This window comes from Amblyraja radiata, chromosome 46, assembly GCF_010909765.2.
Source record: "Amblyraja radiata isolate CabotCenter1 chromosome 46, sAmbRad1.1.pri, whole genome shotgun sequence".
Classification (NCBI taxonomy): Eukaryota; Metazoa; Chordata; class Chondrichthyes; order Rajiformes; family Rajidae; genus Amblyraja; species Amblyraja radiata.
In genome coordinates, this window is record NC_046001.1 from 5779889 (window position 1) to 5797039 (window position 17151).

General features: G+C 42.0%; 1 protein-coding gene across 3 annotated transcripts; it reads right to left on the reverse strand.

Annotated features, from left to right (window-relative positions):
• Positions 1-116: 116 nt before the first annotated feature.
• Positions 117-14968, reverse strand: LOC116968762 (pleckstrin homology domain-containing family A member 3-like). 3 transcript variants are annotated; one of them, XM_033015578.1, is made up of 8 exons: positions 14840-14968; positions 10549-10665; positions 10170-10325; positions 9064-9200; positions 7882-8040; positions 7211-7254; positions 5951-6105; positions 117-2524 (listed from the first exon to the last, which is right to left on the reverse strand). In XM_033015578.1, the coding sequence occupies exons 1-8, from the start codon at positions 14877-14879 to the stop codon at positions 2463-2465; spliced, it is 870 nt and encodes a 289-aa protein (XP_032871469.1). In that variant the 5' UTR covers positions 14880-14968; the 3' UTR covers positions 117-2462. The 3 variants fall into 3 exon arrangements, with proteins under 3 accessions (XP_032871469.1, XP_032871471.1, XP_032871470.1); XM_033015579.1 differs by having other exon boundaries at positions 2396-2524; positions 10170-10316; XM_033015580.1 differs by lacking the exon at positions 5951-6105 and having other exon boundaries at positions 2007-2524.
• Between the last annotated feature and the right edge of the window lie 2183 nt (positions 14969-17151).

Genomic DNA, 17151 nt, shown 5'->3' on the forward strand with positions numbered 1-17151 from the left:
TTTTGCATGATGATAGCTAGCTCTATTTGTGCTTGACCAGCCCCAACAGAGCAATCAAGATAAACAGATATTTGGCAGTCGTGATACAATTGCACTGTTCCACTGGCTTTTTAAAAAAAAAAATTAAATTGTGCACTTTTTTCCTTTCAGAACCTTATTTCAATATTATGCCACAGAACCATCTTCAAAATGGCTAGAGATATAATTCAGGCTTTGCTATTCCAATTGTTACTTTTCCAAAGTCTCACCTCCATATTTTGCTTCACTCTACTTTCTCAATCGTCACATGCTCAGTCTGAATAGGAGTAATACAAAGCATTCAGACTTGACAAGGGACAAATGCACACATATTAAAAATGTAGGAAAAGTACGTAGCATTTTCGAAATGCAACACAAGAACACGCAAAATACTTCAGACGGAACCATTTTCATACGTTGTTTTAATTATCATTGTCACCATAACTGTACATGTCCATATTCAATTAATATTCCTATGATAACAAAGTCAGATCAACTATAGCAACAAAAGATAAATAAATTGATATCCATCCCTTTTTACGTCATGGAGAATGTAGGCAGTTAAATTGACTTGCAAGTAAAGGTTAAAGTACCAATAATTCAGGGAGAATGATGAATGAGACATTAGTTACCCGAGCAAAAGTAGCCCCATTAGACGTGGGCAACCCAAATACCAATGTACCATTAAATAGAAACCTGAAAAAAAACAAGTTTGCTGGCCTTTAATCTGTTTTTAACATCTGCAATGGGCAATATGGATTCCATTTTAGAATTTAAAAAAACATCTTCATAAAAATAAATAGTGTACAATTTATCAACACAAACTTACTCGTACTATTTCCAGCTAAAAAGCAATGTTAGTGTGAAGGAACAGTTTTTATATTAATATTTGCAGGGTAGCATCCAGTTTCGCAGAAGCCGGTTTCAAGTGGAATAAAGAAGTATTCTAAAACAATGACTGGAATCACTTCTGGAGGAATAAGCCATTCTGTCTCCTTAACTGGACAAAAAGTAAACTCAAATAAATTAGTGTCAATTTGAAACTACCTTTTATTACTCTTTGCTGTACCGTTATCAAAATTCATATTTCTTAAAAAAACCCAGATTAAATTTGCCCTTTCAGAAAGGCAGTACGTCTGATACAGTCAGAGGCTCTGATTTTGGAGCTGAGGTACATACGTTAACAACCAGCTTAAGCTAGTCAGGGCTGTTTGATGGAGATAGTCTCTATAGAACCCTGTAATCACAGATTGGGCCATTATTTGGTGACATGGTGTGATACTTGTTCTGAAGTCAGCAATTCAGATTTAACGGCAGTGCCTATTGTAAACAATCAAAATCAGTGTTTTTTGTCTGAGCAATTGTACCTTCAGTGGCAAGCAAGACAACTTGAAATACAATTGCTGGAGAGGGGGGAGGTAGTAGGGAGGGTGGTTAATTGGAAGAGAAGATTACCAGTCCAAATTGTATATGTCCTCACCCCTCCCCCTCCCTTACATTTCAAGAGAATCAATCTCATCACCCCTTTCACATTTTTGGGCAATGTTTTGCAAATTCTGCAAGGGTAAATTTCCATAATACAAACAGACATTATATGGGTGTTGCCTGTATACTCAATCCTAAAAACATCTAAACCTGGAGTTTTAAAATGTTTCCTGCAAACCACTCTTTTATTTGGCCATTTAAGTTACCATTGTTTGATTTTTAAATCAAGGGTACCACTATTAAACATTTACTAGAATAAAATGGAGGTGTGGGGATGAAGTGCAGTAGCTTGCCCTGCACATTAGACAAAAAGCACCAGAATTTAAAAAAGCCTGGAATTAAAGTAAAATATGCCAAATCACAGTATATGCATGGACGGTGATGAACACACACTTCATTGTGTGCCTAAAAAAAAAGACAAAGTGCTGGAGTAACTCAGCAGGTCAGGCAGCATCTCTGAAGAACATGGATAGGACCATTCTTCAGACTCAGATACGAGACGCAAAACATCACCTATCCATGTTCTCCAAAGATGCTGCCTGACCCGCTGTGTTTCTCCAGAACCTTGTGTCTTTTTTGAAAACCAGCATCTGCAATTCCTTGTTTCTTCATTTTGTGTCCACCCTTGAATAGGCAACCTCTTCTGTCCCAAAAAATGTCTACTAAACCAGTATTTAGGTTTCATACATATACATCTGCACAATGCCTGGGCAACAAAAGGGTTAAAATATTAACCCATATTTGGCAAGGTACTTTGGCAACTAGCTAGTAGATATGAAAGTCAGACGTTTGCTCTTTATCACTTCGAACAAATGTCTCTGGAAACTTCAACATTAATATTAGCAAGTTATTACTTTTTCTCCATTTCCTTGTTTAGGTTAAACCCACATCACAACTGGTTCCTTCTGTGTTGCTGAACAGGTTACAAAGTGGTGGAGGAGTTAGTGTTTCCTGCGACATTATTCACCATTGGCTCTACTTGTAGATTTATCCTCGGCATTTTGGGACGGATGCGGCGAATCTGTGAAGTTAGAAACCAGATTACTTGAAAAAAAATCTGCTGATATAGGTATGGATGGCACCCAAATGTGCTTTAAATTATTCAAGCTATAGTTTCTCTCCCCCCCAAAAAAAGCACTCCAAAACAAAAGTCAGACCACTAATATATATCTAGGAGACATGCAGGTAGTGTTCCCATGTACCTACTGCCCTCATCTTTCCTGTTGGTAGAAGTCACGAGTTTGAGAGAGGAGCCCAGCCGAGTGACTGCAACACATTTTTCAGATGGTATGCATTGCAGCTACTGTACATCTGTAGCGTAAGGAATGAATGTTTCAGTAGTTGATAGGGTGCCAATTAAAAATAACTCTTGAGCTTTGAGTTTTTGGAAGTTGTGTCACCCAGACAAGTGACGAGTACTTCATCACACTCCTGACTTGTGTTTTGTCGCTGTGGAAAGGGATTGTAAGAGGGGAGTCACTAACTGCCAGAAACCCAGTCTCTAACATGCTTATAGCCATGCTGTTTCTGTGGTTGACCCAATAGAGTTTCTGATCCATAGTGAACCCCCCCCTTCCCCAGATGTTGATGGTGGAGGACACAGCAATGGTAATGCTATTGAATATCAAATGTAGATGGTTAAAGACTCATTGGAGGCTATCATTGATTGACACCCATAGTTTCAATGGTACTTGCCACTTAATGTACGGCTGAATATTGTTCACATATAACTGAATACAGGCATGGACTGCTTCATTTGCCGGGCTTGAATTAGAATTGAACATAGTTTAATCAGCAGGGAACAATCCTGCTTCTGGCCTTAGAATGAAACAAAGATTATTGATGAAGCAGCTGAAGATGTTGGGCCCCAAGAAACTACCCTTAGGAACACCTATAATGTCTTTGGGTTGGTATGATTGATTTCAATTAACCACAAACATCTTATGTGCGCGGCATGACACCAACAATTGAGTTTTACCATTGCTCCTCGATGCGCCAATTATTTCCTTGACATCAAGAGAGGCACTGACGATGCCTCTGAAATTTAGCTCTGGTTCACATTTAAACCAGTGCCATGAAGAATTCTGGACCCAAGTGGTGCTAGCAAAACTACAACATGGCATCAGTGAGCAGGTTATTGGCGAGTTTGCTAAGCAGTGGCATCTACATGTCATGCCCTGCCATTATTGAAGATGGAGATATGCCAAACCACGAGGCTGCAGAACATGATGTACATTTCAGCTGCTGCCGAGTCCTTAATACCTCATGGATGCGCAGTTTTGAGTACCAGATCTGTCCAATTTGATTTGTTTGTGGTGCTGCACAAGATGGTGGGTGTGTTCTTTGTGTGAAGACAAGCACATGTAGCCTTCACATTGATTTACCCACTACTTTCCACAGACCCAAGCCGACAGCTATATCATTCAGTATTTGGCCAGCTTGATCAGTACTGGTACAGCCAAAATACCCTTGCTGTTGGACAGTGAAGTCCATTATTATTGTATTATTGACTATTGTATATTTATTTGTAGTGTTATTGTGTTAATGGGCCTGTAAAGCTGCAGCAAGTATTCTTCTGTTCCCAATGCATATGACAAATACTCTCAACTCCTCACCCAGAATACATGTTATTCCCTTGCTACTTTCAGTGATCTTTCAAGTATAGTTCAACAGATGAGGGACAATGGTAGGTGATAAACAGAAGGATTTTTTCTTGCTCAGTTTTGACCTGATACAATGAAACCTCAGGGTGTCTCGACTCTGTTGAGTCCAAGGATTACTCTTTCCCTCCAGTACATCACTGTGTCACTATCTCCGATGGAGATGTTGTCCTTCTGTGGGACAAGACATATCCAGGGATTGTGTTGGAGGAATGTAGCGCACTGTCTGTAAGGCACAATTTTGTGAGCATGACCAGGTCAGGCTGTTGCTCAACTAGTCTGTGGAATGGGTCTCCCAATGGGCACCAGCACCAAGGTATTAGTGCAGAGATGTTGCAAGGTCAGCTTGGCTGGGAACAGTGTTTGCCACATCCAAATTAAGTTCCAAAGTCGTAGCTAGGTGGTCTATCTAGTTTTATTCTCTTGGAAATGTCACAACTGATTAGGGTGTATGGTTGCTTCATAAGGCATTGAGATAACAACGTGGTTAAGGACTTGAGACATTGGCCAGAACTGGTGTGGTTCACAAATTCCTCCCCTGAAAAGGTCATCTGTGAACCAGATGGGACTTCACAAAAAAAATCAGTCACTTTTGTAGTATTGTTACCAAATGCCACTGTGCTGCCACCACCACATTTGTTTGTGCAATTAGGCCAGTGTTCTGGTCAAGGTACTGAGAGAGTAAGAAAGATAAACGTTCCTTTCAGCAACATCATTAAGATATTTATAACAATAGAAAATGTAGACTTGTGCAGGAAAAAACATGGGGAAATGCAAAGCACTGTTAAATAGAAAATGCTTACCCATTCTTCAACTCAACATTCTGGAGAGTATTTGGACAGGCTGATCACAAATCCATTTACATGTGATGCTGTTCATCAGAAAGCATGCCGCTCAAAATTTGAACCTGCCATGAGCAAACTAAGGGATTTGCAGGACAAAAAAGTATCCTTTATAGGAAAAGGACAAAACATTGCAACTTGCTCCTAGATGCAACATCTCAGGTTTAACAGTGTACACTGGAGGGAGTTTCATTACGGGGCTTCATCGCACTTGCAGCACCATGTAGAGTTTTGGTCTCTATAGCTGGAGGAGAATATACTTACCTTGAAGTACAGTGTAGATTGTCTAGATCAATTCCAGTGGTTGTCTTACAAAAGGAGAGAATGGAGGTGAATAGACCTCATCAGACCTTGAGGAGAGGTGACGTCACTCAACATGCAAGATCAAAAGTGTCACTTTCCTCAGACTGAAGATTCCAGAATGGGGCAGTGTCTCACAATAAAGGATCACCCATTTTGGGTGAGAAAGAAGAGTAATAGCTCCACTTTGAGAGAAGAAAATCCCAAAATACACCACCCTTTAAGGGCTGTGTATCATTCAGTATACACTATTCAAGACTGAGATGGATAACATTTTTGGGCACCCAGGGAGCAGTGAGATGGTGATGAAGCAGGAAACTAGATTTGATATAGATTAAGCATGATATTGAATGGCAGAGCAGGCACAAGGAGCCACATAACCCATTCTTATTGTTGCTTCAAATGCACTCAGGCAGATTTTTTAAAAATGTTGACTCCCGTTGTGGAGCAGTGTAGAATTGCACTGTAACCAGTCATATTTAAAATTTAGCAAATGTTATGGAGTATAAAGTTTGTAAAATGCTCCTTGCAGACAATCTTTCTTGTGTTTCTATCACTGAACCAAAGACAAAATAATCGGAGACTTTTGTTTGCGGCAAGCAGTGTTCTGCTGGCTGAAGATACATTTAGTGCAAAAGTTCTTACTTGCTGGCTGTGCCGTGTTACTACTTTCTGGGGTCTTGATTTCCACAGGGGGTCTCGTCCACTTGCTGGCTCGATATGCAGCCATTTCCTCCAGATTTCTCATTACTGTAATGGAACCTTTCTGAGGCTGAGCCAGGTTGTTCACTTCTGCACTCCTGTAGCCAAACAGTTAAGAATCAACAAGGCAGACACAAAACTACACATCTAAGTCTGCAATACAAGGTTAAGTAGTGGCACTGCACATTCATAATTTATAGCTGTTTGCTTCTTCACCATAGTTTGAGATGGATAACTCTACAGGCAGCCAGGATACCACACAATTTGGAAATTACCCATTGTGCTTTAATTCGGTGTTACTTTGGTGAAGTAGAACATGGGCACTGCTGGCAAGGTTAGATTTTATTGCCATACCTAACTGCTCTTAAGATTGCCGCAGCTGCTAGCCTGAACATAGAACAGTACTGGAACAGGCTCTTTGGCCCATAAATTCTCTGCCAAACATAATGTGAAGATAAACTAATCTCATCTGCCTGCACATGATCCCATTCTCTGCACATCCATGTGCCTTTCCAAAAGCCTCAAATACCTTGAACTCTTGCAATCCTTCTGGTGAAGTAAGCAGAATAGTGCTCTTGTGCAGGGAGTTTCAGGAGTTAGTTAGATCCAGCGATGATGTAACAGCGATATATTGCCAAATCAAAGACAATGATCGGTACCTGCAGCTTCTAATGTTCCTCCATCTCTATATTTCTAGGTCATAGAAGTTGTAGGTTTGGAGGTGTTGTTGAAGAAGCTTCGGTGAGTAAATGCAGTGCACTTTGTGGATGGCCATGGTGTGCCAGTGAATTAATGTTTAATCAAGCTTTTATCAAGTTGTTTAATCAAGTTGTTGTAGCAATTCTAATCCAGGCAAGTGGAAATTGGTGTCAGCATCATCACAACAATGCCAACATTTAGTACTATGAATTAGGTATTCACTTATATTGCGCCTTTTCTCAGAAACATCTTCCAAATAATCATCATTGTTATGCAGGCAAATGCAGCAGCTAATTTGCGCTTAGCAAATACACACTAAACTACAAGTTGATAAATCACCAGTGATGGTTTCGGAAGGAATATTGGTTCAGAACATTTTAGTCACGGAGGAAAAAATAAGATGACAAATCTCTTTTGATTCTCATGGCATTTTTGATGCACGAACCATTTATCACAGGAGTAACAACACATTTGAAATAGATCACAAGCAGACAGGACACCTACCTGTCGAGTGCAACAACACTACTGTGGCTTATTGAACGCTTCACCTGTTTATTTAAAACAAAGGAAAAATAAACAGAAGTTAACGTCTCTAATCCTGAAAGCAAGACTCTTCGACTAAATTGAAAAATTACAAGACCCCAGTCCAAAATTCTGTAGCTGAATCCACCCACTTATAGGTCTTGTGGTAGTGCAGCTGATTTGTGTGTTAAAATCGAGCGGTAATACTGGGATAACTATGCATGAGAGAAATCTACTTTTCCCCCAATTCAGCATCTGTTGCGCCCTCACCTGGAACAAATCCGATTGTCTCATTTAACTAAGATACAACCTATGGTTCTGATGCCACAATTAGATATTGTCCCGATTGCTTCCTTCATCCCTCTCCCAAATAAATTACCAGAGCTCAGTGAGGAACCAATCAAACATCAGTCCTATGACATATTGCATTATTGCATCATGCCACATAGTAACAGCAGTGGGCTTACACCCAAGCTGTATCTAAAGTGAGATGACCTGAGCAAGGTTTTTGTCCATGGAGAAAAAGTGAAAAAATAAAGCCCATTACATGACAATAACACAGCAAAATGCACCCTTCCCTCAACCCAGAAACCTGCAAGCAAGGGATGGAAATACCTTTATAATAAAAGTGAAAATATTTTATGTCCACTTACCCTGCGAAGAGGTGTAGAGGTGACATGAGCAGCAGGGGATTCAGGGGGTGAAAGCAGCTCTGGGGATATCCTCACACTTGCTATTTTCATACAGTCCTCTAGGGTAGTTATAAAAGTATTGCACGTGGCTTTAAGCAAAGATGAAGCCTCGTTCATTTTCTGAAAGAAAACAATACATTTGTGCAAAAACCGACAGTGTTGCACACAGAACAAAGCACTTATCTCTTCCGACGTCACCTTGAACACATTTATTATTCGAGGTAGACTACAAGAGCATGGTAGAAAAGTATTAAACACAAATTAGGCCACAGTTTAAACACAATATACACTACTTGTCACTATGTTGCAGAAGAGATGTGATAGGACTGGAGAGTTCAAGGGAATGTGGTGCTGGAGATGTTCAGTTGCTGTAATAAATGTAAATAAGAAGCCACTCTGACATATTTGACCGCCAGTCAAAGAAGCACCTTAAATAAACCAGATTCTTTCGTTTTGCTTTTCCCTGGATAGTACTCTGCATGTTACTTCACTACAAAATAGAAACCTCATTTACCTCCCTCAACTGAGCCCTCCTTGGATTTTGAACAATATCTGTTCCTTGCGTTCAGGGTAAGTTGACTTTGAAGGTCCTGTGTTTTTACAAAGCTAGATATGTCATACCTACGTGCACAAATAAACAACTGAAATCCCCTGAAAAGGAGATTAATAAAGTACTTATTATTATTAACTATCCTGAACAATTGGTCTTCAGGGGATAAAGCCAAGGTCTCTGCTTAGATTATTTTGGTTAATTCAATAACTAAAATGTCTTGAACATTTACAAATGCAGGTTTGCAAAATTCAATTAATCCCCAAGATGTCAAAATTCACCGAATGTAGGGAGGGATGTCGTTGCACCATCACCTCCTCCCCCAGCAATCCATTCCCACCTTCATCACAGCAATGAGGACAACTGTGGCAAGCCCCACCTATAATCCCAAACCACAGTACATTGTTGCAAATGGGACTTTGAATCTTCTGTGTTTACCGAGCCATCAGTGGGTGGCGACAGGACTGGATTTTGTGACAGCTTATATGAATCTTATGATAATTTCCCTCCATCTGTTGCACAATATTTCCAAATCGATGTCTCTCTAGCTACATGATCATGGAAGGCTTACAGAAAGAATTCTAGTACAATACCTCAACATCTGGAGTGGATCCAATCTCGACCGGTTGTGCAGATTCCTGGATCTTATGGACCTGCTGCATCAGTAGGTCACAGTACAGACGAAGCTCGGACATTTTGAATTTCAATGAATCCTCATTTTCACTGATTTCTGCAGCGATTTTAAAAACTTAAATGTTACATTCTTTTCAACAACTAAAAAAATTAATTACCCTCAAATATAACAAATTTAGTATAGTTTAAAGATACAGTATGGAAACAGGCCCTTCGGTCCACTGAATCCAATGCGACCATTGATCACCCGTTCACACTAGTTCTATGTTATCCCACTATCTCATCCACTCCTGACACACTAGGGGCAATTTTAGAGGCCAATTAACCTAGAAACCCACATATCTTTGGGATCTGGGAAGAAACCCAAGCAGTCACAGGGAGAATGTACAAACTCCACACAGACAGCATCAGAGAGGATCAAACCTGGATCTCTGGTGCTATGAAGCAGCAGCTCTACCAGCTGTGCCACCGTGCTGTCCATATACCACGACTGCTTTTAGACATCTTTAAATTAAATTTCATTTGCAAGACTCATGGCTCTGAAACAGTCAAAAATAGACACCAAGTGCTGGAGTAACTCAGCAGGTCAGGCGCATCTCTGAAGAAAAAAGATGGGTGATGTTTTGGGTCAGGATCTTTCTTTAGACTCAGGCAGCACGGAACAGAATTGAAACAGCAGGATTAATCAATTGGTCTCCAATGTGCTGTGCAAGTCATACAGCCTGTCCCCCATCATGTGGAGACTTGCATTAATATGGGATCTTCACAATTTCCACAGGGCAGCCCAGCTTGTAGAGCTGCTGCCTCAGCTCCCCAGACCCAGGTTCTACCTTGACATTCAGGGCTGCCTGAAAAATCGGTACATTCTCCTGTTACCATGGATTTCACCCCACATCCCAAAGTCGTGCAAATCGGTAGGTTAATCGGCTGCATATGGCATATGAGCGTGTAGTAGTGGGAGAATATGGCAAGTGTGTAGGAGGCGCAAATTAATTCTTGGTGGTCAACTCAAATGAAAAATCCTTAAAAATGGCAACTACTCATGAAAGATTTATTAAATTAGTACCTCGCTCCTTCTTGGTCTTGTTGCTTGTCAGGCAGGCTTTGGCACTTCCAAGTGCCACCAACCATTTCTGTCTCTCTGCCGCATTCATAGCCTTGAGGTAGAAGTATTGCTCTCCTGGGATAATCAGGTCCATCCTTGTGTTATCTGCTAAATGCACTAACAAGATAAATGCATTACTTCACTGCGGGGATTAGGTAGCAGAGTTAGGAACTTAGTCACAAAAATCATGCAACAAAACCCAATGGGCAGAATAGAAGAGGAATCTTGTACTCAAAATAGCAACGAGTATAAATTACACTGTGCAACATCTCATGGGAACTAATAGACCCACCTTAACAGAAATTACTATAATGGATGCCAAAATCTATGGTTGCTCTACCTTTTATTTCACACACGGCCATTTTGATGCTTCCTTTACTGCCTTTGTCGACATCTTCTTGCGAATCGTAGTAGGAGAACACGCTGCCATCCAACACAAAGTACCTTGGTTGCCAACCTACCAATAACAGATTACAAGAGTCACTAGAACATTATAGCAAGGGACAAGTAATGAATACGTTGTGGGGAAAAGATTGGGGTGGGGTAGAAACTGAAGTGCCTTCAGTTTGTTTATCCATTCAATGAGATCAACCTTTGTTTAGTTTAGAGATACAGCATGGAAACAAGCCCTTCAGCCAGAGTCCACGCTGACCATCGATCATCTGTTCACACCAGTCCCACGTTATTCCACTTCGCATCCACTCCCTACATGCTAGGGTTAATTTCAGGGAGAATGTGCAGATTCCACACAGACAGCATCCAAGGTCAGAATCAAACCTGGGTTGCTGGCACTGAGGCAGCTGTTCTACCAGCTCCCCCACTGTGCCACCAGACCAGAACCAGGCCGCGGGACAATTGCCAACGCCCGCCGGGGGCTTTGACTCTGACATCGGGAGGGGAATGGGGAGTGCAGGGGAGAGATAAGTTTTTTTGCCTTCCATCACAGCGAGGAGGAGATGCGCTGTGATGGATGTCTGTGTAAATTGTGTTGTGTCTTGGGTCTTTTTTTTCATGTGTGTATGACTGCAGAAACAACATTTCATTTGAGCCTCTATGAGGTTCAAGTGACAAATAAATTGTATTGTGTATTGTGTAGAATCTCCCACAAGAAAATATCCCCTCCATCTTGTCAACACTGTTCAGGATCTTATACATTTCAATCAAGTCCCCTCTAACCCTTCTGATTTTTTGCAGATACAAACTTAGCCAGTTCAACATTTCCTCACAAGGCAATCCACCCAATCCAGGTACGAGTCTAGAAGCAGTTCAAATACATTTACAACCCTCAATCAGGAGACCAATACTGAACATAGTACACCAGATGTGGTCTCACCATGCCCCGATATAACTGAAGTAAAGTCAAAAGAGTCAAGAGCGTTTAATTGTCAGATGTATCGGCAGCAGAACAATGAAATTCCTACTGGCTGCAACTTAACAGGCCGGTAAACACAATGACACAGATAATATTATAATAATACAATAAATTAACAACTTGTACTAGGCAATCATAATTGCGCAAAACCAAAGTCTGTAGTTCAACCAAAGACACAGTCCATAGAAGATCATAGTTATCATAGTTGCTCAGGTTAATGTTGCGTAGTGTTCAAGAGCCTAATATCTCTACTTCTATAGGGTCAGGCAGCATCTCTGGATTCATGTCCTTCAGAGATGCTGCTGTACCCACTGAGTTAGTCCAGCACTTTGTTTTTGTTTGTCAACTGTAGTCTCTGGTATCTACATCTCTACCTTGTAGTCAATCCCCCCCCTCAACAATAAATGCTAACATTGTTAGCTTTCCTAATCCCTTCCTGTACCTGCACACTAGCCTTTTCATATATCCCTCAGGGGACACAGATCCATCAATCTCTGGGCTCTGCTATCTCAGGTTACTCCCTTAACTGGTCCACATCCTTGTATAACCTTGTGTTCTCTTCACAACTTACATGCCTACCCTTGTCTCATCAGAAAATTTAGCGATTATACCATTGGTGCCTTTATCAATGCAATTAGTCAAGATTGTAGATTGTAAAATGGCAACCTGGTTGGCCCACTTCCGTGCGATATATAGCTCTATAGAGATATATTCAGCTCTATTACTATGCGAAAACGTTTAGCCTAACCATTTGCCCTGAAGAAGGATCTTTTCCAACCAGAAAGTTACCTTTATATGCCTACTTGTCCACATTAATTAGATCCTATACCATGAGCTTTAATTTCCACAATAACTTTTGGATAAGGCACCTGATCAAAATGTTAAATTCTACACCCTTGATGGATGTCAAAAGGTTTGTAGCAAGACACCAAACTTGACCAGTTGGTGGTGGTTAAGTCCCCAGGTTAACATTCAGAGGACTTAACGCTGATCCAGAGACACGTTTGGATTCTCCTAAATTTTGATTTTTAATTAAAAGAGCAACAAACCCATCACAAAAAAGTTACTATTTTGACCTTCCCACAAGTCAAGTGAGGGGTCAAATGGCTACTTGCACTCATATGTATTGACGAGGTTTTGTATTTACTGTACACATTAAAACGCAGGAGTGGTTGACCACAACTTAATGCTCAAAAAGTGATAAAGGACTCCCATCTTTTAAATCTGTCAACCAATCTGTCATCCTGAAAATATATATTTTTAAAAATATTACAAAATTCTAAAGTAGAGATTTGCTTAAAAAAAAAAAGACATCCACAGAAGGAGGCAAGCAATTGAAAATTAAACCAACTTGTAGATGTTGAAAATCATGAAAAGAAACAGAAAACGTTGGGAAGACAGAGCTCAGCTGAAATCTGTGGAGAAGTTGAACACTCACCAGACCTGACCAAATGCCGCCTGACCTGCTGAGTCCAGCATTTTTCCCTTGCAGTGGAGCAGACAAATATTTTGGCTCAAGTTATACAAACACAACAAAAGTACACCACCCAGAAACCAGTGTCGCTAGGCATTGCACCACAGTATTCAATGGATCTTGGTACATACTATGTGGGAGCATTGCAGCTCCTCCTTTTTAGAATAGACTTTGTGGTAAGCAGGGAGAACAGGCAGAACAAGCAATCACCAAACGATCAGGTTGAGCATCACTGACCCTTGACATACATTCAACCACTGATGCACTAATTTGTGATGTGCAACCCAGGCTCAAGTTCTACAGCTCTAAACCTGATGTGACTGGGTACTGGGAACATAGTTTTTCTTCATTGGATTTTGAGCTGCACCATATCCAGTACCAGCAAGGATGGCAATCTTCTCCAAAAATCAGATCACCAACACTATTCCATCAAATTCCAAAGCAAATGTAATTTGAAAAAAACTGCAGATACTGGAAATCTGAAATAGTCGTCTGACAAAGGGTCTAAGACTTGAAACATTGACTGGTTCTCATTTCCACAGATGCTGCCCAACCTGCTGAACAGTTCCAGCAGCATCTATTTTTAATTATTTCTGAAGCAATACGGCCACCTTATTTTTTAACATACATGCTGCAAACTGAAAGTACTCCCTTCAAGATAGTGTATTCATTTAACTTCTTTGTTAAAATTTGTGTTAAAATTCTCATTCTTGTTTTCTTGCAGTTTACAATCGTCAGTCCTGCAAGGTCTGTGTTTTCAACTGCTTGGGCCTAAAGCTCTGCATCCTCCCCAAACTTTTTTCACACCACTTCCTCCCATGTCACTATTTTAAAGCTTTTAGTTATCTGGCCTGTTATCTCCTAATGTGAAGCATTGTACCATTTTGTTTGATCCCACTTCATGTTAAAGGTGCTGTGTAGTGTTGCATTGATAGTAAATTCATCACAGATTGGAATTTTCTCTCGCATTCACGTTAAGAGCACAGACAGAACATATAACCCAACAAGCCCCTGCTAGTGTTTATGTTCCAAGCAAACTTCCTCGCACTTCAACGCAGCGGCCAATACAAAAACTCCCTCGTGTTTATCGAGATTCCTCTTCACATCAATGTTATTTGTCTTGCGATGGTAAGCCCACTGTTCGAACCACTCCTCACTCAGTATTTTCGTAACGTGTATTATGCCAACAATTTAGGATTCTCTACAAGACTGTGTATGTCCTACAACATATTTTACAAGGATCTGATGTTTTTGAAGGCTTACGTGAGGGATTCTTGCTTCTGCAGACTTAACACAACTGTTAGTTTATTTTCAATACAACCACGATTCCAGAAGATAATCAGAAGAGTGCTGAGCTCCATTCGTCACACACTTTGGGAATACATCACCTCTTAGGCTTAGGGTACCACGACAAAAAAAAAGGTCTCAGTGTCGAACTGCAGTACCGTCAGAGGTGATGTATTCCCAAAATGTATGACGAATGGAGTTTAACACTTTTTTGATTATTTTCTGGTAGGGCACAATCAGATTCGGCACCCTTGTGCCGAAGGAGGTTGGAACAGTTCTCAAGTTCCCACTCTCCCTCGCTACACAGCGACCCCCAAGCCGTGGCCCACAAAGAGCTTTTCAGCTGTAACGAAACAGTTGTCAATTGCAGCGAGCCCCAACCCATTTACTGAGCGAGTACGTGGGCACATAAACTCTGCCAACAGCTCCGTGTCGGCAGCATGTGAACTAACTTCCAGAATCGCCAAACGGAATCAGTGGGAGCACCGTGTGACTTACCACTCAGATAGTTGGTCCATTTGTGTAACACCCCCTCCATTGGAGCAGCTGCTGGATCTCCTCAAGTTGCTCGAGTCGCTGCAGGAAACAACAGGCACGCCTGTGATTGACAGCGGCCGCAACCAACCCAGCGGCGCTGCAACAAGTGCATTGTGCCGTCACCGAGGCCCCGTCACCGCAGCCGGCCAATCACAGCGGCCGAACTGGGCTTCTGCTTCCCCCAATGGTCGACTCTCGCCACACAGCTGGCCAATGAAAGTGGCGGAATAGAAGAGTTGGCCAATGGAGATCACGCTGTGCGGGATGGGGGCGGGACATTTGGGCAAATCGCGACACTGTCTCTGATGGCGTTTGTCGGAAGGAACTGCAGATGCTGCTCTAACAGAACTTAGACACAGAGTGCTGGAGTGACTCAGTGGGTCAGGCAGCATCTCTGCAGAACATGGATAGGCGACATTTCCAGTTGGAACCCTTCTTCACACTCAAGCCCACTGAGTTACTCCAGCATTTTCTGTCCATCCTCAATGTTCACATGTGCAGGAAGGAACTGCAGATGCTGATGCTACACCGACGATAGACACAAAATGCTGGAGTAATTCAGCAGGACAGGCAGCATCTCTGGAGAGAAGGAATGGGTGACGTTTTGGGTCGAGACCCTTCGTCAGTCTGTGTCTATCTCTGATGGATTTTTCCAGTTATGAACACACAGAAGTTCGTGGACGTTTTTATTATAAAAGTTGTTGCCCTGCCAATTCTGCATGTTGTAGTCAAACAGAGACAAAGAGAAGAAACGAAGAACTGCAGCTGCTGGTTAATACACCAAAGGACACAAAGTGCTGGAGTAACTCAGTGGGACAGGCAGCATCTCTGGAGAACACGGATCTATGGAAACAATGTCCTCCGGAGATGCTGTCCAATCTGCTGAGTTACTCCAACGCTTTGTGCCTGAGAGGGAAAGAGAACTTGCAATAATTCCCATCATCAGTGTCAAACACCCGTCCCGACTCCAATCCGGGCCGCACAGGCAGGGATAAACGGGACCGGCAGTGGTGTGGAGAGGAGAGGAGGTCTTGTGGGGAGAAAGGGTGGGGTGGGTCTGTAGGGGAGACATGGGTTGGCATGGGGAAAGGAGACATTGTGTGGCAGCGAAGGGGATTGGGGGAAATGTAAGAATTGTGAAGAAGAGTCAACCCTGCCATTAATTAAGGTCAGGACTGATTTAGGTTTAGGTTTATTATGGCCCCTGGTCCTGGGCTCCTCAGCCAGAAAGAACATCAAGCCCTTTAGAAATGTTGTATTTTTCAATGCAATCTCAACTCCCGAGGAATAGCCCCAGTCAACTTAATCCCTACCACACAGCGAAAAAACAGAATGCCGGGGAGATCAGCGGGTCAGGCAGAATCTGTGGAGACAATGGACAGACGATATTTCAAGTCCGAACCCTTTCTCTGGACTGAAAGATGCAGGGGACGGGGATGGGGCGGGAATTAACACAGAATGCTGCAGTAACTCAGCGGGACAGGCAGCATCTCTGGAGAGAAGGAATGGGTAACATTTCGGATCGAGACCCTTCTTCAGACTGAGAGTCAGGGGAGGGAGAGATAATGAGATAAGGAAGTGTAAGGTATGAGAACGAGACACCTGGATCCAGGTGAGGATTGATGGATAGCAGGTATGGGGGAATAGAGGAATGGAGAAATGCGTGGCTCTAGTAACTAGTCTAGGTGAGATCGTGGTCAAAGAACAAGAGAGCAGTAAAATCACAGGGTGGAGGCAGTGAGAGACTCTCAGAACTCCAATTGGAGAGAGGAGGGGAACATAAAGGTCGGCGTACTTTGAGGAGTGTTTGCAGTGGAACAGTAATATGGAGACACAAGTAGCTGCAGATGCTGGAAAATGAACATAAACCAAATTGCTGGAAGAACTCATGAGGGGTTTCTCTTGCCATTCAACCATGTTCTCACCTAGACTACACCCACAAAAGCACACTAATGCCTCTACCTCCTCCGAAGAACAAGGAAATTCAGCATGTCTCCAACGACTCTTACTAATTGTACAGATGCACAATAGAAAGCATTGTATTTGGATGTCCTGCAACTTGGTTTTAATACCCAGTTCAAGGTTGCAGGGTCACCTGCGTACACAGGAGGTTCAATTCGTACCAATGTTGCCCTTGATTGATGTGCTGCACAAACTCTCAATCAAAGATCCAAGCAGTCGTCCAGTGTGGCAGGGGTGTGAGACTGTCAGGAGCACCATCTTTCAGATGAGGGATTGAACCAATGCCCTGCTTACTTGTGAGTGGCTGTTAA